This window comes from Scyliorhinus canicula, chromosome 4 (assembly GCF_902713615.1).
Source record: "Scyliorhinus canicula chromosome 4, sScyCan1.1, whole genome shotgun sequence".
Lineage (NCBI taxonomy): Eukaryota > Metazoa > Chordata > Chondrichthyes > Carcharhiniformes > Scyliorhinidae > Scyliorhinus > Scyliorhinus canicula.
Genome location: NC_052149.1, coordinates 220,414,410 through 220,438,794, shown reverse-complemented (window position 1 = coordinate 220,438,794; position 24,385 = coordinate 220,414,410). Strand labels below are relative to the sequence as shown.

The following is a 24,385-nucleotide window of genomic DNA, read 5'->3' as shown; positions in this document are numbered from 1 at the left end:
ATATTGTAATACCCATAACAGGGGCAACTACAGATGTTGCCTGTCTGTCCTGCCAATCACTTCCAGGCCAGAGACCTACTCTTGGTTCTATGCTGAATGTTACATATTCGGATCATTTTGCCTCCCACCCTCCCTCCTGCAGCACCAAGCTGGACTTCGAGGCTGTTTTATTGCATCTTGAACACCAGTGGAACATATGGATACAGAGCTTTGGTTCCAATTTAATTAGTCTGTGTAAGAAGGCCTGTACAACGGAGGCTCATGGACAGAGTCTGATAGGTAGCACGGGTGAATGGTAAGGGTCCTTCATTATGTTGAGGACCTGATAGTGTGGTTAGTTTTTCATTGTACAAATGAACTGTTGTAGTTTTCTGTTTGTACCGATATTTTGGTGTGAAAGGTTCTTGTGCCTGTTTGGTCTGGTGCCTTTTCCTTATTGATTAATAGTTGGTGTGATATGTGCACTGTTAAGTAACTGGTTTTCATCTTTTTATATCCTGGTACTGTTGACAGTTTAATAAACAAAATATTCTCAAGTGCTCTCCTTTAGGTACATGTGCCATATCTCAGACAGGGCCTTTCAATCAAACTTTGAAGCCTGAACCGTTTGCCTGAATTTTAGAAGTGTCAGCCCCGTAGAGGCAGCCATCAACAATCAAACAGTCAAGAGCGGGCTTCAGCACTGGGGATATCCTTGTGATGGTAGGGTAAATGTATGGATCAGGGGAAGGCACCTGAACACGGTCTCCCTAAAGTGCTCGGCAGGGGTCTGGGGTCTCGGGGCTCCTGTTGTGGCCGGGGTGAGTGTGCAGAGCGAGGTTTCCCAGTGGATGGTGGATGTCTCTCTGAGAGAACGAGGGGGGAGACTTGGAGGATTTAAGGGTCCCAGGGTGGAAATCCTAACTGACTGTTAGTCTCTCTCCTTCTCCAATGCCTTACAGATATAACCATATAGCTGGTAATGTCGGTCCCGCGGAGGCTGCCCTCACGGTGCTGGCAGCTCCAAGGCAGCCAGACACCAGAGAAGGTAGCAGTGTTGATGCAGGCTGGAGGTGATATCCCATCTGCAGGGTGCCGCCCCACACCCTTCAGACCCGGTCGCCCATCAGGCCGAGGAGAAACCCAGTAGAGATGCCAGTGTTGGTCCAAGGCGTACAGGCGTTGTTGGTCTTTCAAGGAGATGACAGACTGTATGTGCTGCAGGAGACTCTCTGTCAACTTCATCCTCGTAGACCTGGCACTCCGTGGAGGAGGATGACACCCACTCCCCATGGGCGTGAAGGTCACCATAGCCCTGGACTTCTATGCCACCAGTTCATTCTAAGGCTCGAGCTGGGATTTGTGCAGCTTCTCAAGTTGCAGCCCATAAATACATCCGTGAGGTCACAGATGCCCTTTGTGCCTGGGCATCAAACTTTATCAACTTTGGGCTGGACTAGGCCCACCAAGATGCCCGGGCTGCAGGGTTCTCTGCCATCACTGGGATGCCCCAGGTCCAGGGGGTAATTGATGGCATGCTGAGAGTCCCCTTCTTTAACAGGAAGGGGTTTCACTCTCTGAATGTTCAGCTCATGTACAGCTACCACCTCTGGTTCATGAATGTATGTGCACACTTTCCTGCGGGTGTGCATGACAGCTACATCCTGTGACACTTGGAGATCCCTGGCATCTTCGAGGATCTACCCAGGGTTATGGGTAGGCTCTTGGGGGATAAGGAGTACCCGTTGAGGTCCTGGCTGAGAACACCAGTGTGGAGGCTGGAGACTCGACATAACATGGTCCATTTTGCCACTCTTGTTGTGATTGAGTAGTGCATCGGACTGCTCAAAATGTAATTCTGGTGCCTGCATCGTGCTGGTGGTGCACTGCAGGACACCCCCACAGTGGGTCTCCCACGTTGTGGTGGTCTGCTGTGCCCTCCACAATCTCAGTATCGGGCGACATGCACCAGTAGGAGGAAATGCGGCCTTGTCTGAGGATGGGCGGATCAAGTTGCCCATTCCCCTCCCCAATTCTTCCTCCTCTCCTCCCACCCCTCTCCTCCAAATCCTCCACTCCCTCCCAATCCCTCCTTCCCTCATTCCCTCGACTACCCCCAGTCCCCCTTTGCCCCATTCCCCCCCCCACCCCCCTCCCCCCCCCCCCCCCCCCCCGTCCCCGTCCCTGAAGACCCTGTTCCACCCTCCAAGGGTCTATGTAATGTCACCCCAGAGTGATGGGCCTGTGTCAGCATACTCAGTGGTTCAATATGCAAGGCACGGGAGTGATGATAACTCCCTGTGAGGTAAGCTTTGGTTTATGCCAAAGTCTGTTTTTCTGCTGAAAGTGCGCTCACACCCATCTTCTGAATGGGGTCTGCATCGGGGGTCTTTGGCCTTGCACCACTGTGCCTGTGGGGGTTGAGGTGAGCTGAGGGAAAAAGGAGGCGGACCCATTGTGAAGATTAATATGATAGAGGCTTTACTTGTATCAGGCGTTACATGTTTTAATTGTGAACATTTGACATTTCCATTTTCCATCCCCCCTAAATACACAGATAGTGTCCCCGTCCCCCCACCCCATGCCCACTCAGTGTTCCTCTCTCTCTCTCTTCTTGATCTTACATGGTCTACTGTTACATCGAGGTGTGTCTTCAGGATGCACATCAGAGGTGGTGGCAGCCTGCTGCTTTCCACGCCCTGTGGCCTTTGATGCCCTCGGTGGTCGTCCCCTAGAGGTCCTGGAGCCGATGGGCCCTGGCCAACTTACTGGTGTCACAGGTGTTGCCATGCCACCCTGATCTGCCCACTGCCTTGAAACGCACCAATGTCAGGAGGGGAGGATTCAGAAGAGCAGGAGGCCATCAACGGCTCCTTGGTGGCAGGCCCAGGGTTGGCCTCCAGTGCTTCATGCTCCCTGAAGACGCCCATAGGATTCTGGGGGTCTCCATGGGATGGAAGTGTAGCTGGAGTGAGCTCTAGAGGTCTCTGAGTTATCTGGTTCTGCCAGTCCTGGCGGCTCTCCATTGTTTGCACCATGGTATTGATGCCCTCAACAAGGGCCCTCACTTACTGGGCCATGCTCTTCGGTGCCTTGGCAATGTCTAGCAGCATCTGGGATATGTCCTTCATCGATAGGGACATGATGTAGCGGCCCTCAGTCATGGCCGTCATAGACTGAGCCACGCCTTGGGCACAACCACTCAAATCACTGTTCTCGTGCTCCAGGTTTTGCACTGTGGTCGCCACCCTTGCAGTGTTGGCCTCTGCACCACACACTGTCGGCATCACCTCTAGCACCCGTAGCCTTTGGAACTCCTCCTGTTGGATATTTCATTCACGGGAATGTTGACAACGTTCCCTCCTGAATGTTACGGCTATGTTCGTTAATAGCCAGTGATGGCGAGGAGCTCGTGAGGCTCATTTCCGGCATTAAGTGTCGTTAAGTGCGGGCCGTGATCTCGTCAACTTGACCGTTGAGAAACTGCCCCGCCAATCGTGCCCAAAATTAAATTTTTCCAATAAATTGTGCCCAGAAATAAAATTAAAGATGGTGAGAACAAAAATCAAGATTTACATTTTTTGAAAAGCTGTAAGAAAAAAAATAATTCATGGACCCATGCCTCTGAGGTAAAAGGAATGCAATACAATCGTGCAAAGAAAACACACTTGTTAGATCACCACTGACCATTTGAAATCCAAAGACAATATATGGGTAAAATCAGGATATCAAATTCTCAAGCAGCTGTAAGGTTTAAAAGGACTATCTTAGATTCATTAAACCTTTGGGTTTTGAATACGTTATAGAATCCTGCCCATTTTAGGATTAGTCACACAATCTGTTGGCAAACTGTTAATACAATCTGCACAGAGTTATTGCCTTTGAATCCAAAATGTGCTGGATGGATGTCATTTTCCAGAAGATTGAAAGACAACATAACTAATGAGACAGGAAACCTTGAAGATTTTTCTCTGCCTGTGGTTGAGTCAGAAAATAACAACAAATCTTGGAGGATTCGTCACACACTGTCCGTACGTTCTGCTTTAGGCATGCCTAGGAACGAGAGCACCGAGCAAGTACATTGCTCATCATCCAGCTGCTAGAATTACCCTCACACCACAATTTCCTTTTACATGTGGAGATCAAAAGCTCTGCACATTAGACTAATCACTTGAAAGGATTAATTGTACGAACGGAAGAAATACTCTGTTGGACCAGCTGACCTGGAAACGGCTGCCACTCACTCAAATGCAAGGCACATCCAAACAATTTCTTTTTTCTCCTCACAGCACTCAACGTTCCACTTGAATGAAGTGTGGATTTTCTACTTTGACAGCTCACAGGCCCCCAGGTCCTCCGAGCTTCCGAGCTCGGGCCACTGCCGGAGTGCAGCCGCTGGAAAGCAACGTGTTCTTTGAATTGTTCTTGGTAGACGTTTTCCCCAAATATTGATTTTCCTGCCTTACTGCGACCGATCACAAGGTGAACCTTTGCAGCAACGACCTTCAGACTCCTCTCCACAGGGGGATGGGGTAGGAATGACGAGTGGGATGGCCGATAGCTGGGCTCTTGCGAACACCCCCCAACCCTGCATTGTTGCTGTGACAAGCTTCTGGCTACTATAGGTGCAGGCCTATTTATGCAGTGTCGGGCTATCCTCAGATAATCCCTTGGCAGTGCAGTGGGGGCAGAGGGTGGGTGGAATGGGAATGTAATTAACAAAGCAGCTATGCAATTAAATCATCAGAAAGCACATTTTGCAAAGCTGTGAGTTCTCACAATTTAATTAGCATTCATTTGCATAGTAAATTTGCATAGGAGTGCCGAGGATTGGAAAGTACCCTCTTCCCAGTTCTACTGTTCAAGTCATATCAAATATACTTAATCTCTGACCATTTGAAATGAAATGAAAATCGCTTATTGTCACAAGTAGGCTTCAAATGAAGTTACTGTGGAAAGCCCCTAGTCACCACATTCCGGCACCTGTTTGGGGAGGCTGGTATGGTAATTGAACCGGTGCTGCTGGCCTTGTTCTGCTTTATAAGACAGCTGTTTAGCCCACTGTGCTATCTGAAGGTTATTGACCTAAATGTTGATTTGTTTCTGTCTCCACAGATGCCACTTGATCTCCTCGATGTTCCCGGCAGTTTCCGTTTATATTTCAGATTTCCAGCATCCAACTTCATTCCCTGCAACTTTCAATTGTTTCTTTTGACAGTATCTCTGAAAAACCCTCTTGAATTTATTGGCATTCAGCCTCAGGGGCTGGTTTAGCACACAGTTAAATCGCTGGCTTTGAAAGCAGACCAAGGCAGGCCAGCAGCACGGTTCAATTCCTGCACCAGCCTCCCCGAACAGGCGCCGGAATGTGGCGACTAGGGGCTTTTCGCAGTAACTTCATTGAAGCCTGCTTGTGACAATAAGCGATTTTCATTTCATTTCTATTGGATTTCTGAGCAACCGCACTTTCATCACCCTGTGCGTTGAGCAATTAAATTTATATTGTCAGCATTCATTCCTCCTCAGAAATAAGTCTTACCTCTAATATCCACAAGCCCCATGCTACGGGATTACAAAAGAGCAACCCTGTAATCTGAGCTCATCAAATTCTATTATACCACTTAAAATATAAAAAAATTCACATCTTTGTTAATATAAGGATTTGAGGAGCACTTACCATGGTGGTTTCTGCTATTGAGCCAAAACTGTTGATAAATATATTGCATGTGACATTAACTGGAGGGCCTGCAAACAAACACAGGTAAAATATATGAATATCACGTTTTCCTCCAACTCTCATTCTACAGCATTGGTGGAGATCAAGAACCCAACTGGTCTCCAGTTAATGAAAGATGAAACAGGCTGTGGTCAAACAGATTGGGCCTTGATTAATTGTGAAGTGGTGGTGGTGATGACCTCAGCAATCTATGCGCTGATGAGAAAAATACAATGCAGCTATTCGCCACGAAAGAACAGATTTAGTAAAAGAGGGGAAAAAATAAATTGCAAAACAACACGAAGGAAAATAAATCCTTCAGAAAACCTTTGTGTCAGATTCAATAAAAAGTTGTGTTATTTCCACACTCCCTAGCATAACTCCCACAATAGCAAGTGGTTTCTCAACCTCAGGATGGGTAAACTGATTTTGTTTCTGAATTGGAGAGGCCGAGATTCCTGAACACGATTGCAGGAGAAGGGAGAGAGGTGCAGTTTCTCACACCCAGTACCGCAGTGAGGGAAAGTTAATTGCAAGTTAGTTTGAGTTGAGAGATATAGCTGAAAGGGTGGCTCGAGGTTAATGGTTCACAGGGAGAGAGCAAAACCAACACGTGCTTAACTGTATTTGGGAGATGTCGCCACTACCACTAAATCTTTCTTTGAAAAATGTTTGTTCAGGGTACAAGCTACAGTTGGAAATTCTCGGTTAACCAAATTGTTTTTGCAGTGTGCTATTATTATGGCACGTACTCCTCTCCATGTAGCTACTGCAAATTGGCTGTGAATCACAGAGAGCTCAATAGCTTAAAAAGGAAGCTCCAAAGTTATCAGAAAAATGGCAAGTCTGAAGGATCTGAATTGGGCTCGTCTCTGAATGATTAATAATTAATCTGAGGTAACCCAGTGGGGATTATCTCAGATTAAAATTTTATGTTCAACATTCTAATGCGACATATCAAACTGGAGTGAACAAAAAAGTGGATGTACAGACAATCTAGCTGATTGCAAAACTTTGTACAACGATCCAACAGTTGGGTTTAGTGGCATAATTACAGTTGGTGTAAAGATAATGGATTGGATTGGATTGGATTTGTTTATTGTCACGTGTACTGAGGTACAGTGAAAAGTATTTTTCTGTGAGTAGCTTAACAGATCATTAAGTACATGGGAAGAAAAGCGAATAAAAGAAAATACATGATAGGGCAACACAAGGTACACAATGTAAATATATAGACCCCAGCATCGGGTGAAGCACACAGAAGTGTATTATTAATCAGGTCAGTCCATAAGAGGATCGTTTAGGAGTCTGGTAACAACGGTGAAGAAGCTGTCTTTGAATCTGTTTGTGCGTGTTCTCAGACTTTTGTATCTCCTGCCCGATGGAAGAAGTTGGAAGAGTGAGTAAGCCGGGTGGGAGGGGTCTTTGATTATGGTGCCCGCTTTCCCCAGGCAGCGGGAGGTATAAATGGAGTCAATGGATGGGAGGCAGGTTCGTGTGAAGGACTGGGCGGTGTTCATGACTCTGAAGTTTCTTGCGGTCCTTGGCCGAGCAGTTGCCTTACCAGGCTGTGATGCAGCCAGATAGGATGCTTTCTATGGTGCATCTGTAAAAGTTGTTAAGGGTTAATGTGGGCACGCCAAATTACCTTAGTTTCCTGAGGAAGTATAGGCGCTGTTGTGCTTTCTTGGTGGTAGCGCGACGTGGGTGGACCAGGACAGATTTTTGGAGATGTGCACCCCATGGAATTTGAAACGGCTAACTATATCCACCTCGGCCCTCGGCTAATGGAGAAGAGATTTACACTCAACAATTGATGGGGAATTAAAAGACTTCAATTTAGTTTGACATAGATTTGCCTCAGGTTAAAGTGGTTGGCTGATTTTTAAATTATCCAACACATCTCAAAATGCAGTCTTGTTGCCGTGCTAAAAGGAACAATTTGCAATAAGTAACCAAATTAATGACGTGTCTGTTCTGGTAAAGCCGAATTAGCAAAGAAAACAAAAAGGCGATGACCCTTTTATCCTGGTGATGCAGATATCAAGCTATAAATGAGTATACCCCAGGGTGAAATCTTAAAAGATTTCACTGATTCAAATTTTCTGTGACCATAATTGTAACGCATAGAAATAGGAATCCATTAATCCATTATACGTGTTAAGGGAATAATGCTGCAGGGAGATGTATGTTACAATTGTAACATGCATCAGAACAGAGGGAGAATAGAAAGATTATAGTGAGTATGGCTGAAATGTATCAAAAACAGTGCTGATGCCAGAATCAAAAATAATAACAGAAAATGTTGGAAAGATTCAGCAGATCAGGATGATAGGCAGAGATAGTGTTTCAAGTCAATCGGAACCTGCTTTTATTTTGCTTGTTTTTTCTTGTTTAATTCATTGCCACTTTTCTTCCTGGAACACCCATTTTAAGAAATTCTCTTCCACATGGCAAGGTTAATCTGAAACGATAAACCAATTCTTTCCATTCCTAGATGTAGGCACCCGTGTATTCCAAGCATTTTGAAATGAAAATCGCTTATTGTCACAAGTGGGCTTCTGTTTTTACGTCTAAAATGTATCCTGGAACACAGATTGTGAAAGAGCCTCTAATCCTGACAGGGCTGAACTCTGTTATTGCATTTTTTTTGCGTCGTCAATGTAAATGATTACTGAATCGAGGATGGATTGTTTTTCTGTAAGGGGTTAATATTATTCAATATGCCAGCAAAATCCTCTCACATTGGTCCAAGTCAAATGAATTCAGTGTTAGTACAAAGAGCAAAATACCAGGGAGCAACTCTTAAGAAAATATCTCACATATCTTTAAAAAAAATCTACATTTAAAGTGAATGTATGACTCGATCTGACCTGGACAGTCTGAAATTTGACATAAATAACTGTTTTGGGAGATAAAATTAATTTAGGTAAGGGATGGCTTGAGACAACTCACTGGAGACTTCCATTAGTAACAATGGGGTTTATTATTGAAAGGCAAAGACCTACATACATAAAGGCACAGAAAAGGGTGTGCTATGTGTCAGAGGAACACCATTGGCTGGTGTAATGTCATATGTTACACAATGACGTTATCAGAGTATTTGGGGGCTTTTGTCAAGTTCACCTTTGCGCCCAATTTGAGCAGCAACTTGCAAATGAGCCCCGTGGGTGGCACGGTGGGGCAGTGGGTTAGCACTGCTGCCTCATGGCAGCGAGGGCCCAGGTTCATTCCTGGCCCCGGGTCACTGTCCATGTGGAGTTTGCACATTCTCCCCATGTCTGCGTGGGTCTCACCCCCACAGCTCAAAGCTGTGCAGGGTAAGTGGATTGGCCAGGCTAAATTGCCCCTTAATTGGAAAAAAAAAAGAAATGGGCACTTTAAATTCATTTAAAAAAAAAGTAAATAAACCCCTTGCGCAATGCGATACAATGTGTGCCACCTCTGACTCTCTCTCTTTGTGGCTAAAGCAAAGAACATAAAAATAGAGAAACTGGCGACGACATCTGGACCATAAACAAAAAAGTAAGGAAAACAACTTTTGACAACGGTTTTGTGAGCCAGAAGAAGAAATCATGGATGGTGATCCAGGCTCCTATACCATCGGGAGTGAGGGTCGGGAAAAATATCATCAACTTCCAGGGCAAAATCATTGTTGAGGCAAATAAAAATAACTCCAGTAAATACTTGGACACGCTGGCCGGGATTCTCTGAAAACACGGTTAAGTGTTGACGCCGATGTAAACACCGGAGTGTTTCACGCCGGCATCAAAGGGCCACTTGCCCCAGCGATTCTGTTGCCCACAGGGGGTCAGCCTGGCACTAAAGTGCTCTGCGCTGCTCCAGCTGCCTGCACTGCACGCCATGGGTCCGCGCATGCGCGTGGCAGCCGACTGCGGGTCTGCGCATGCGCCCAGCAGCTGCTTGCTCGCCGGCGCTTTGCAACATGGTGGAGCCACACAGCGGGCCGGTGTGGAAGAAGGTAGAACCCCCGCCCCCGGATCGCGCACGCCCGCCGATCGGTGGCCCCCGATCACGGGCCTGGCCGTCGTGGAGGCCCCCCCCAGGATTATGATCCCTCCACCCCCACCAGGACAGCCACCACGGCTGCGGGTCCGAACTCCCGCTGGGTGGAGCCATGTTAGATCCACGCCGGCGGGAACTCGGCCGGTCGACCGCGGAGAATCACCGTGGGGGGCCTCTTTCACCGGCCCCGACTGGTGCCGCATCGACTGTGCGTGTACAGCTGGCAGCAATTCTCCAGTCACTTGAGAATCACGCCCGTTGTTGGACCGGCGTCGCGGGCCGTCTCGGCATCATCTCCGATCCTCGGAGCCGGCACGGGCTCAGAGAATCCGGCCTTTCAGTTTATAGCAGGATGTCAGTGAATCATTCGGTCAATCACAACAGTCACTAGTGCAGGTAAAAGAGTTTTTAAAAATAAAGGGCGCGATTCTCCCGAGTCACGAAAACTCGGGAAGCTGGCGTCAAAAACGGGCACGTTTGATGCCAGCCTCCGCCCCCCCGACCGGGAACCGATTCAGCTCCCCGGTTGGGGCTAGCATCGCGCAGCCGTGATCTCCGGCATCGCGGGCTTAACAAATTTCGTTAAGCCCGCTAGCCAGAGTTAGCGACGGCTGACGCGTCAGATGACGTCAGCCGCGCATGCGCGGATTGGACAACTCCAACCCGCGCATGTGCGGATGACGTCGTCGCGCTTGTGCGTGAAACCCGCGCATGCGCGGGCCGTTATGCCCCGCAGAAGCCCCGCGGATGGATCCATCGGGGCGGCGGAGGGAGAAAGAGTGCGCGGGGTAAGTACCCGCTGCCTGCGATCGGTGGGCACCGATCGCGGGCCCATGGCACCCTTGGCACGGCCGTGGTACTGCCGTGCCAATCGGTGCCATGGTTCCCCAGATCGGGACTTTAAGGCTGTTTTTACAAACGGTCAGACCAGGTGTGTTTTACGTTCATAAAAACGGCCGTAATGGCCTTGGAAATCGGCCCATCGGCCAGGGGTGAATAGCTGCTCGCCGTAAAAAAACGGCGGGCAGCGATTCGTGTCGGGAGGCGGGCGTGGGGGGGGGGGGGGGAGAATAGCGGGAGGGCGTCGGACCAGCGTGTCCGTAAAAATTTACGCCACCCGCTATTCTCCGCCCCGTCGTGTGTGCGGAGAATCGTGCCCAGCAGTTTTCAGTACACTTATCGTCGTGCATAGGTAGAAGGGAAAAACATTTTACAATTTGTTGCACCATTGCAAAGCTAGTAAAGTACTGTGAATTTGGCCAGACTTTGGATTATACACTTCATGGCCGATTAATTTGTGTCCTCAGGAATGAGGCCACCCAAAGGAAATTGTTGAATGAAGATGCTAGAGAGATTGCAACGGAGCTTGCTGTGAAAGAATCTTCACTGATTGGAGTTTGAGCTAAAGTCCATAGAGTCTGTGAAGCAGGTCCACCAAGAACCGACCATGTCATCGCTGCTACCAAGTGGGACATGTGGCTGGAGATTGTTGGGGCGAGGAGAACAAATGCAAAGATTGTGACAAAGTCGGTCACAGTACCAAGGCAGGTTGGTCATGCCAACCTCCATCAGCACAAAAGAAGTGGAGCAAGAAAAATACTGTAAAGTCTACTGGGGCTGTTTACCAGTTAAGTGATCCAACTAAAGACTCACCGAGTACCAAATTGCTGAAGGAATGTAAGCTCAGCATTCTAGCAGGACAGGAGACCAGCAACAATTTTGGGTCTACCCAAAATTAATTGGGAATACTAATAAGATGGAAGTGGATATGGGCACTGCAGTATCACTTATACCTGAATCAATTATATCGTCAGAAAAGTCTCTGCCATTACAACCATCTGATGTGGTCTTTAGGACATATACCGAGGAGATCGTGCTGCTGAAGGGCCTCATAAAGGTGACTATGGCTGTTAACAAGCAGAAAGTGGAGTTGCCTCTTCACATTGTTCAAGGAAATCTTCCAGCATTGTTTGGGAAATCTTGGTTAAGGAAGATTAAGCTAAAATGGGCTGTCTGAACCAACTTGTTGATTCTATGAATGATCTTCAACCACTTCAGAGAAAGTATGTGCAGGTATTTGAGGAGTCACTTAGATTCACGACTGTGGTCAAAGTAAAACTGAAGATAAAGGCAGTGCCTAAGTGTTTGCAAGCACGCACCATACCCTATGTCATTTGACCTAAAGTGGAAGAAGAACGCGAGAGGTTACTGAAGACAGGAGTCATTGAGCCTGTTACCACCAGTGATTGGGCAACCACAACCATTCCTGCCTCAAAGAAGGAAGGTTCAGTGCGAATAGGTGGGGATTTGAAAACAACTATCAACCCTGTTTTATGTGCTGATCAATATCCTCTAACACTTATTGAAGAACTTGTTTCAGGACTCTCAGCACTAACTGGTCAAAGGTCTTTGAGTCGAGTACCTCCAGGGACGTAAGGCTCCTTATCAAATTACATATTTGAGGCCCAAAAACTGTCAAATATCGCCTTCTGTTTATCTTCCCCTGTAATCTCGTTTGCAATGAAGAAATAGCGGAGCCGTTCAATAAACTGGCTCCAATCTTCAGCCTCTTAGTTTACCAATATCAGGCATTTTCACTCATGTTTTGGGTCTCATTGGTCTTTAAAAAAAAGTTATTTCTTCCCCACTTGACTCACTAAGTACTACAGGCTACAATTGAACCTTTTACCTTGTTGCGAATATGATGGCTTGAGACAACACACTGGAGGCTTCCAGCAGCAACAATGGGGTTTATTACCGAAAGGCAAAAGTTGTTACATATATAGGCACAGGACACAATAGGATGAGTCTCACCTCTCTGGCTCTGGGGTCCACACTGCCTACTAGTTCCCACGGCCCCGTGCTTACTCGCTATTAGCCAGGATTTGCTCGGTGGGGGGGGGGGGGGGGGCTGAGCCAGTCACATGGGCCACCAGACCCGCCCCCTTAAAGGGGCCATGCTACCACCATATACAAATGTATGTATAAAATAAGCATCTTAGAGAAATAGACTTTTAAAAAAGGCCATTTGAATGAAGTAATTGTTGAGGACAGTTGAGACAAATAGAAATAAATATAGTAGCTATGACATGTGTTTCGTGAGAAATAGTTATGAGTGAGAGAACTAGGTATAACAGAAGAGATGCAACAATATAGATAAGCTAGGAGATTGGGCCAAAATTTGGCAGATGGAGTTTAATGTCGATAAGTGTGAGGTTATTCATTTTGACTGAAAAAATAGAAAGGCAAATTATTATCGAAATGGAAAGCAGATTCAAGATGCGTCTGGACAGAGGGATATGGGTGCCTTTGTTCATGAATCACAGAAAGTCGGGATGCAGGTACAGCATGTAAAAATAAAGGCAAGTGGAATGTTAGCTTTTATTGCAAAAGGACTGAGGTATAAAAGTAGAGAAGTGTTGTTGCTAGTATACAGAGTGTTGGTGAGACCACATCTGGAGTAATGTGTCCAATTTTGGTCTCCTTACTTGAGGAAGGATGTGGTGGCATTGAAAGCAGTTCAGTGGAGGTTCACCAGATTGATTCCAGGGATGATGGGATTGCCATTTGAAGAGAAATAAAACAGTTTGGGGTAATACTTGCTGGGGTTTAGAAGGATCAGAGGCATCTGATTGAGGTATATAAAAGTTTAAATGGAATTGATAAAGTAAACATAGACTAAATGTTCCCCCTTGTGGAGCAACCTGGAAGGAGAGGTCATGGACGTAGGTTGAGAGTCGGAGATTTAGAACTGAGATGAGGAGGATCTACTTCTCGCAGAGGGTGGTGAATTTGTGGAACTCGCTGCCCCATAGTGAGGTAGAATCTGAGTCACTAAATGGTTTCAAGAAAGTGATAGATTTATTTTTGATTAAAACACGGGTTAAAGGGCAAAAGGTGGGGAGGTGGATTTGAGACCAGGAATACATCAGCCATGATCTGATTGAATAGCAGAGCATGTTTGAAGGGGTGAATTGCCCACTTCTGCTCCTAACTCCTATGTTCACAACTTTGGCAGTGGATTGGAGCTGGAGATCAATACAACCATGGCCATGATTTCCAAGAAACGCAAAAAACAGCAAACCAGGGAAATGGGGCCACTAGATGGATTACTTTGGCAAATAGGTAAGGCAGTCCATAAAGCTTCTCCAGAGATTGTATTAACAAAACAACATAGAAATTACAGTACAGAAACAGACCATTCAGCCCAAACATTATCACCTGGGGTTTATTTTCCACAAGCTCAGTTGGCTGGACAGTTTGTTCATGATGCAGAGCAAGTCCAGCAGTACAGTTTCAATTCCTATACTGGCTGAGTACTCATTAAGGCTGTCTTCTTAACTTTGTCCCTCGCCTGAGGTGTGGTGATCCTCAGGTTAAATCACCACCAGTTAGCTCTTCCCCTCAAAGGGAAAACAGCCCATGGACATCTGGGACTATGGCAACTTTAATTTTACTCAGTATATTTCACAAAGACAGTGGTCATAAATCAGTGCACCCACCCTTTGCCCACATCCCTTTATCCCACTTGGCTTCAACCATCAAACTAACCTTTTCCCAAATGTTGATACAGTTTTTCTTTCTATCACAATATCTGGTGATGCATTCCACAGCCTCACAGCCATGGACCAACAATACAGAAGAACAACAAAAACAGAAGGAAAGGAAGATAGGAAACCCACAAAGACAGCTAGAATAAATATGTAATTTGTATGTTTCAGAGAGATCATAGGGGGTGCCTGGCTCAGGGATATGGATCCGCGTGTTTAGCAAACACAACAGTGTTCACTGCGAGCTTGATGATTACAAGGAAGGGATTGTGAATGGTACAGAAAAAAATCTGATGTGGTAGTCATGTGAACACAAGGAGGAAGTGGCGTTTCCACATTACTATTGTGAAGAATGTAGGAATTTCCGATATATTGTATTATATATATTTGGTGCCATAAGGGTTAAAAGCCTGGGTTAGTGTGTGTATGACTGCTGCAGTAGTGTTTTTAAAAATCCTAGTTTCCAGACAGCACCACTGCTTGGAGCCAGAAGTGCAGTTAAAGCATCGTAAAAGTTTGGTAATGGATTTTTATCTGTATTATACCGTGCAGGGTAGTTAATTAAAGACATTGGGAGAGATTTAACCATTGTGTCGTGCCCAGCTTGGATCTGGCCGCTGGGTGTATCGCTGGAAAGACCAAAATTGAGAGTCGCTCCGGGCACAAATCAGTTTGCAATTCGTCCAGTCCACTCCCCATGGCGAGTTCCGATCTGGCCCAAAAATAGCCAGAATATATCATTAACCCGCATTTGCATTCGTTTCAATCTCATTTTTAAAAAAATGTTTCCAATTAAGCGGCAATTTAAGCGTGGCCAATCCACCAATCTTGCATATCTTTGGGTTATAGGTGTGAAACCCACACAGACATGGGGAGAATGTGCAAACTCCACACAGACAGTGACCCAGGGCTGGGATTGGACCGGGTCTTCGGTGGCGTGAGGCAGCAGTGCTAACCACTTTGCTACTATGCCACCCATTTCAATCTCATCAGCGAGATTGAAGTAGAATGCAGCGGCCTCGCAGGAGTTGCCCAACTCCCCAGCGAGAAATCATGCGGGTGTTGTTTAGTACACTTTTTGAAAAATGTGAAACTGGCGTAATGGCGGCTGAGGGAAACTAAGGAGGTGAGTCGCCAATTTCCATTTTCTGACATGCAGCTCAAGGGACCGGAGTAGGGGGACCGCTCGGGGGGGGGGGGGGGGGGGGGGGGGGGGGGTTGGGCTTGGTCAGGGGCCTGAAGAGGTCTAGGTCGGGTTCACCCCTTTCTCCGGGGGTGGGGTGAGGGGCTTTGTGGGGTCTGTGAGGCCTTCAAGCCATTTTTAAATATTGTGGAGACCCATAACAGGGGCAACCACAGCTGCTGCCTGCCTGTCTTACCAATCACTTACAGGACAGAGCCCTGCTGTGGCTTATCTCATCAAAGTAAATTCACTCCCTTTAACTATGAGCAGCCTTTAGCTTCACAGCTGAAGTTTATTTGAACTGAGGGATTAACGTTGTTAGTTGTGATAGCACTTCACGCTCCTCAACTCTCAAGTGCCGCCTCGTGGGCAGAGATCATAGATGTTTACAGCATGGAAACAGGCCCTTCAGCCCAGCTTGTCCATGCCACCCAGTTTCTATCACCAAGCTAGTCTCACTTGCCCGCATTTGACCCATATCCCTCTATACCCACCCTGCTCAAGTAACTGTCTAACTGCTTTTTAAAGGAAAAAATCATACCCGCCTCTACCACTGTCTCTGGCAGCCCATTCCAGATGCTCACCACCCTCTGTGTGAAAGAATTTCCCCTCTGGTCTCTTTTGTACACCACCCCTCACCTTAAACCTATGCCCTCTAGTTCTAGTCTCCTCTGCCTTTGGGAAAAGATGTTGAATTTCTACCTTATCTATGCCCCTCATTATTTTATAGACCTCTAAAAGATTATCCTTAAGCCTCCTACACGCCAGGGAAATAAGTCACAGCCTCTCCTTATAACTCAGACCATTAAGTCCTGGTAGCATCCTCGTAAATCTCTTCTGCACTCTTTCTAGTTGAACAATATCTTTCCGAATACAGGGTGACCAGAACTGAACACAGTATTCCATGTGTGGTCTTACCAATGTCTTGTACAACTTCAACAAGACGTCCCAACTCCTGTATTCAATATTCTGATCAATAAAACCTAGCCTGCTGAATGCCTTCTTCACCAACCTGTCCACCTGCGACTCCACCTTCAAGGAGCTATGAACATGTGCCCCTAGATCTCTTTATTTTGTATCTCTCTCCAATTCCCTACCATTAACTGAATAGATCCTGCCCTGATTTGATCTACCAAAATGCATCACCTCATATTTATCCAAATTAAACTCCATCTGCCATTCATCGGCCCACTGGCCTAATTGTTTAAGATCCTGGGCGGGATTCTCCTGTACCCGGTGGGGCTGGAGGTCTAGGCGGGACGGAGTGGCGTGAACCACTCCAGCGTCAGCCCGCCCCAAAGGTGCGGAATCCTCCGCACCTCAGGAGCTAGGCCGGCGCCTGAGTTCTTTGCGCCCCACCAGCTGACGTGGAAGGCCTTTGGCGGCTGCTGATGTCATCCCCGCACATTCGCGGGGGGGGGGGGGGGTTCACCTACGCGTCAGCCATCGCGGAGGCTGACACGGCCGACGTGTAGGAAAAGAGTGACCCAATGGCACAGGCCTGCCTGCGGATTGGTGGGCCCCGATCGCGGGCCAGGCCACCGTGGGGCCACTCCCCAGGACCCCGGAGCCCGCCCACGCAGTCAGGTCCCACCGGTAAGGGACCTAGTCTAATCTACACCGGCGGGACTGGCAAAGAACCAGCGGGACTTCGGCCCATCGTAGGTCGGAGAATCGCCGGGGGAGGGGCGCTGCAAGCGGACGCCGGCTGGCGTGGCGCGATTCCCGCCGCCGCCGAATCTCTGGTGCCGGAGAATTCGGCGGCCAGCGGGGGCGGGATTCATGCCGCTCCCCTGGCGATTCTCCGACCTGGCGGGGGTTCAGAAAATCCCGCCCCCTGTTGCAATCTTATATAACCTTCTTCACTACCTGGCAGATGTCTGGGATCTGAGGTCTAGTGGCTCCTTTGTGGCCGGGAGTGATGAACTGAAATGAAAATCGCTTATTGTCACAAGTAGGCTTCAAATAAAGTTACTGTGAAAAGCCCCTGCGGGTGTGCAGAGCAAGGTTTTCCAGCACAACTGGCTTGCTGGATAGCACTCTGAGAGAAGAGCGAGGAAAAGTAATGGTGGAGGAGGCTTGAGGGGATTTGAGAGTCCCGGGATGGAAGCCCACACCGATTGTCAGTCTATCTCTTTCTCCAATTCCTAATAGGTACCAAAATGGTTGCAGGAGTTGATCCCACAGCGGCTGCCATCGCGTTCTTTTGCCACTCCACTGAGGGATTGGATTGGATTGGATTGGATTTGTTTATTGTCATGTGTACCGAGGTACAGTGAAAAAGTATTTTCAGTGGGGAGGAATTAACTCCGCAGCCATTTCTTGTTTGGTTTGTTTTTGCAGGAACACAACAAACACTTTTGAATAGAATGTGTGATAGTTCAGAATCTTTTAGACAAATGGTTAGTCACAAGTCTTTCCCTGCTGCAGATAAAACTGCTGTGCTTTAGGGAACCGATGATTTCATTATGGTGCACGCCCTGATTCATGACCACTTGTTATGATTCAATCACAATGACTCACAACTGACATTTGAGAATTTTTAAATGATCTCAGAATTTTGACAATTTTATTTTCTAAAGTTTACTTGAAGGGATATGCCTCCTATCTCCCATATGTCGACATTATGGAAATAAGAACCCACAGGGCAAAGTGTGTCCCAAACGTATTTTACATTTATCCCTCAAGATACATTTTCTAGCGTTCGAAGAAAATGACTAGGGAGTAGAAGTGATGTATTTTTTAAACTTAACAGGTCTTCAATAAAATAATGAAATGAAAATGAAATGAAAATCGCTTATTGTCACGAGTAGGCTTCAATGAAGTTACTGTGAAAAGCCCCTAGTCGCCACATTCCGGCGCCTGTCCGGGGAGGCTGGTACGGGAACCGTGCTGTTGGCCTGCTTGGTCTGCTTTAAAAATGCCAGCAATTTAGCTCAGTGAGCTAAACCAGCCCCTAATGTCTGTCCACACAAAACTTCACCTCAAATTATCATAATTGAAAAGGTCTGAATAATGCTTGATGCACTGGGTCACTGTCCGTGAGGAGTTTGCACATTCTCCCTGCGTCTGTGTGGGTTTCACCCCCACAACCCAAAAGATGTGCCCGGTAGGTGGATTGGCCACGCTAAAATTGCCCCTTAATTGGAAAAAATAATTGGGTACTCTAAAATTTAAGAAAAAAAAAAATAATGCTTGATGCAAAATAGATATTCTTAAGAACCATCTGAGTGGGAATTGGTGTTGCTTTGGTTACTGTGACGCAAGGAATGTCCACCATTTTTTTCTTCACCCACCTTCAGAAATGACAGGCATATTTTCTGACAGGGTCTCTGAGCTACATTGATGGGAATAGTTGATCATGGATAGTCTCATTGTCATTTTCATGTTTGAGCCATTCTGCTCAGCTAACTTTCTCCAGCCAAAACGCTACTGTATAACTGCTAGTTGAAGTCGGTTTCAAAATGCATTTCCAGTGCTGAGCCCTCACAACATGTTTGGTTGCCTGCTCTCTGAAGATATGGTACCTTGTAATTGCTGTGAGTCCATGTATGTTTCTGTGTGATGTTATGGACCAGGGTTTAGAGAACCCCAAAGTGTATCATGGAGTTCACCTGACCCACAGTTTTTAATAGATTGTGGTATGGGGAGCACACGGCCCACTCTACAGGTGTGGTACAGCAGAAATGGAAAAGTATTTTTTAAAGCAAAACAATGTTTATTCTATGAACTCAAGTTCACCTTTTTAAAACATACAGTGAACATCTTAGCAACCATTAATTCAAATACAACTCCCAAAGAATACAACACTAAGCAATCCTTAATAACTTCCCAAACAACATCCAGAAGACAGAAGAAACACCTTTTAACAGAAGCACATTAGGTTTACATTCACTACTGAGAACTTTCATAATTCTGAATTCACCAAATGATCAAGAGATAGTCTTTTGATGGCAGAGAGAACAGCAGTATACCTGCTTGGTCTGGCTTCAGCTCCAACACTGAAAACGAAACTAAAACACACCCTGCTTAAAAACAAAAGTTAAAAGCTGACTCAGCCCAGCACAACCCACTCTCTGACATCAATGCAGTAGTAAATGCCCATTTCTTAAAGGTACTCTCACTACAGATATTCATATACACACCCATCACACCCATTTATAAACACCCATTTAGAACATAGAACATAGAAAAATACAGCATAGAACAGGCCCTTCGTCCCACGATGTTGTGCCGAACGTTTGTCCTAGATTAAGAACAAATTAATTTACACCCCATCATTCTACCGTAATCCATGTACCTATCCAATAGCCGCTTGAAGGTCCCTAATATTTCCGACTCAACTATTTCCACAGGCAGTGCATTCCATGTCCCCACTACTCTCTGGGTAAAGAGCCTACCTCTGACATCCCCTCTATATCTTCCACCATTCACCTTAAATGAATGTCCCCTTGTAATGTTTTGTTCCACCCGGGGAAAAAGTCTCTGACTGTCTGCTCTATCTAGTCCCCTGATCATCTCTATCATCTCTATCATAACCTCTATCAAGTCACCCTTCATCCTTCTCTGTTCTAATGAGAAAAGGCCGAGCACCCTCAACCTTACCTCATAAGACCTACTCTCCATTCCAGGCAACATCCTGGTAAATCTCCTTTGCACCTTTTCCAAAGCTTCCACATCCTTCCTAAAATGAGGCGACCAGAACTGCACACAGGACTCCAAATGTGGCCGTACCAAGGTTTTGTACAGCTGCATCATCACTTCACGGCTCTTAAATTCAATCCCTCTGCTAATGACCGCTAGCACACTATAGGCCTTCTTCACAGCTCTATCCACTTGAGTGGCAACTTTCAAAGATATGTGAACATAGACCCCAAGATCTCTCTGCTCCTCCACATTGCCAAACACCCTACCGTTAACCCTGTATTCCGCCTTCATATTTGTCCTTACAAAATGGACAACCTCACACTTAGAACATAGAACAGTACAGCACAGAACAGGCCCTTCGGCCCTCGATGTTGTGCCGAGCAATGATCACCCTACTCAAACCCACGTATCCACCCTGTACCCGTAACCCAACAACCCCCTCCCTAACCTTACTTTTTTAGGACACTACGGGCAATTTAGCATGGCCAATCCACCTAACCCGCACATCTTTGGACTGTGGGAGGAAACCGGAGCACCCGGAGGAAACCAACGCACACACGGGGAGGACATGCAGACTCCGCACAGACAGTGACCCAGCCGGGAACCGAACCTGGGACCCTGGAGCTGTGAAGCATTTATGCTAACCACCATGCTACCATGCTGCCCCGGGTTTTCAGGGTTAACTTTTCAGGGTTAAACTCCATCTGCCACTTCTCAGCCAAGCTCTGCATCCTATCGATGTCTCTTTGAAGCCGACAACAGCCCTCCTCACTATCCACAACTCTACCAATCTTCGAATCGTCTGCAAATTTACTGACCCACCCTTCAACTCCCTCATCCAAATCACTAATCAAAATTACAAACAGCAGAGGACCCAGAATCATTTCTTAAAGGTGCTCTCACATGACACCCACCTCCCCCAAGAAAAAAAAATAAACCATCAACTTCAAGATGGTTTTGTTTTTCACCTTTTCACTATCCTTTAAGAAATGCACACAGTAAATACACTTTTTTGTTTAAAAAAACAACAACACACGCAAACAGGTACAATATAGTCCAGTGGGGAGAGTGAGCCATACGGTGCACCGAAGACTTCGGCAGGACCACAAGATTCCGCCAGTGTTCAATGCCTTCCCCAGCGGAAAAATTGCTGGGGGGGGGGGGGGGGGGGGGGGGGTGGGGGGGGGGGGCGCAGGCAGAGCAGCACAACTCATGTGACAGATATGCATACTGGAAAATAACTTTCATTTATTTAGCACTTCTCATGACTTCAAAGATGCCCCAAAGCACTTTACAGCCAACAAATTACACTTGAAACTCGATCACTGTTTCGATGTAGGAAAAAATATAGTGGGCAATTTGTGCTGAGCAAGCTCCCACAAATAGCAACAAAATAAACGATGATCAGATTATCTGCAAAAGATGTTGGTTGAGGCCAGGGCATTGGGAGAACTTCTCTGCTATTTTTCCGACAGTGCGCTGGGATTTTCACTTCTACTTGAGAAGTGAAGCCTTGTTTTAATGTCTATCCCGAAAGGTAGCATCTCTGCTACTGCCATACTCCCTCATTACTGACACTCTGACAGTGCAGCACTCCCTCAGTGCTGAACCTCTGACAGTGCGGCACTCCCTCAGTACTGAGCCTCTGCCAGTGCAGCACTCCCTCAGTACTGACCCTCTGACAGTGCCGCACTCCCTCAGTACTGACCCTCTGACAGTGCAGCGCTCCCTCAGTACTGACCCTCTGACAGTGCAGCACTCCCTCAGTGCTGAACCTCTGAGAGTGCAGCATTCCCTCAGTGCTGAACCTCTGACGGTGCAGCACTCCCTCAGTGCTGACCGTCTGACAGTGCAGCACTCCCTCAGTACTGACCCTCTGACAGTGCAGCACTCCCTCAGTACTGACCCTCTGACAGTGCGGCACTCCCTCAGTGCTGACCGTCTGACAGTGCAGCACTCCCTCAGTACTGACCCTCTGACAATGCAGCACTCCCTCAGTATTGACACTCTGACGGTGCAGCACTCCCTCAGTGCTGAACCTCTGCCAGTGCAGCACTCCCTCAGTACTGAGCCTCTGACAGTGCAGCACTCCCTCAGTGCTGAACCTCTGACAGTGCAGCACTCCCTCAGTGCTGACCGTCTGACAATGCAGCACTCCCTCAGTACTGACCCTCTGACAATGCAGCACTCCCTCAGTATTGACACTCTGACAGTGCAGCACTCCCTCAGTATTGACACTCTGCCAGTGCAGCGCTCCCTCAGTACTGAGCCTCTGACAGTGCAGCACTCCCTCAGTGCTGAACCTCTGACGGTGCAGCACTTCCTCAGTACTGAGCCTCTGCCAGTGCAGGACTCCCTCAGTACTGACACTCTGACAGTGCCGCACTCCCTCAGTACTGACCCTCTGACAGTGCAGCACTCCCTCAGTACTGACTCTCTGACAGTGCGGCACTCCCTCAGTGCTGAACCTCTGACGGTGCCACACTTCCTCAGTACTGACCCTCTGGCAGTGCAGCGCTCCTTCAGTACTGACACTCTGACAGTGCGGCACTCCCTCAGTGCTGAACCTCTGACGGCGCAGCACTCCCTCAGTACTGACCCTCTGACAGTGCAGCACTCCCTCAATACTGACCCTCTGACGGCGCAGCACTTCCTCAGTACTGACCCTCTGACAGTGCAGCACTCCCTCAGTACTGACACTCTGACAGTGCCGCACTCCCTCAGTACTGACACTCTGACAGTGCAGCACTCCCTCAGTGCTGAACCTCTGACAGTGCAGCACTTCCTCAGTACTGACACTCTGACAGTGCGGCACTCCCTCAGTACTGACCCTCTGACAGTGCAGCACTCCCTCAGTGCTGAACCTCTGACAGTGCAGCATTCCCTCAGTGCTGAACCTCTGACAGTGCAGCACTCCCTCAGTACTGAGCCTCTGACAGTGCAGCACTTCCTCAGTACTGACCCTCTGACAGTGCAGCACTCCCTCAGTACTGACACTCTGACAGTGCCGCACTCCCTCAGTACTGACACTCTGACGGTGCAGCACTCCCTCAGTGCTGAACCTCTGACGGTGCAGCACTTCCTCAGTACTGAACCTCTGACAGTGCAGCACTCCCTCAGTACTGAGCCTTTGCCAGTGCAGCACTCCCTCAGTACTGAGCCTCTGCCAGTGCAGGACTCCCTCAGTACTGAACCTCTGCCAGTGCAGGACTCCCTCAGTACTGAACCTCTGACAGTGCAGCAGTCCCTGAGTATTGACACTCTGACAGTGCAGCACTCCCTCAGTACTGAACCTCTGACAGTGCAGCACTCCCTGAGTATTGACACTCTGACAGTGCAGCACTCCTTCAGTGCTGAACCTCTGACAGTGCAGCACTCCCTCAGTACTGAGCCTCTGCCAGTGCAGCACTCCCTTAGTACTGAGCCTCTGCCAGTGCAGGACTCCCTCAGTACTGAACCTCTGACAGTGCAGCACTCCCTGAGTATTGACACTCTGACAGTGCAGCACTCCCTCAGTATTGACACTCTGACAGTGCAGCACTCCCTCAGTGCTGAACCTCTGACAGTGCAGCACTCCCTCAGTACTGAGCCTCTGCCAGTGCAGCAGTTCCTCAGTACTGCTCCTCTGCCAGTGCAGCACTCGCTCAGTACTGCTTCTCTGCCAGTGTAGCACAACCTCAGTACTGAGCCTCTGCCAGTGCACCATTCCCTGAGTACTGAGCCTCTGCCAGTGCAGCACTCCCTCAGTACTGACCCTCTGACACTGCAGCACTCCCTCAGTTCTAACCCTCTGACCGTGCAGCACTTCCTCAGTACTAATCCTCTGACAGTTTAGCACTTCCCCAGTACTAACCCTCTGACAGTGCAGCACTCGCTCAGTACTAACCCTCCAACAGTGCAGCACTCCCTCAGTACTAATCCTCTGACAGTTTAGCACTTCCCCAGTACTAACCCTCTGACAGTGCAGCACTCACTCAGTACTAACCCTCCAACAGTGCAGCACTTCCTCAGTCCTCAGCCTTTGCGAGTGTAGTACTCCCTCAGTACTGACCTTCTGCCAGTACATCACCTTCTCAGTATTGACTCTCTAACAGTGCAGCACTTTAAGAATCAGCCTAAATGATGTGCTCATGCCTCTGGAATGGGACTTGAACCCATGGCATCTTGACTCCTGAGATTGCGACCATTGAATAAAGACTCGTACCTGTGTATCTATTATCTTATATTCCATATTGAGAATATTTTAGGTAGTATTTTACCTTATATAATTTGTGTTTATATTTA

At 47.5% G+C, this 24,385-nt stretch overlaps 1 protein-coding gene across 3 annotated transcripts in view; it reads right to left on the bottom strand.

The window, feature by feature from the left end:
- Positions 1-24,385, bottom strand: part of glra1 (glycine receptor, alpha 1) — a 154,990-nt gene that overhangs the window by 95,502 nt on the left and 35,103 nt on the right. For all 3 annotated transcript variants that reach the window (XM_038796089.1, XM_038796091.1, XM_038796090.1), the window contains exon 3: positions 5,657-5,724. In XM_038796089.1, the coding sequence (XP_038652017.1) occupies positions 5,657-5,724 (68 nt within the window). The remainder of the gene's footprint in view (positions 1-5,656; positions 5,725-24,385) is intronic.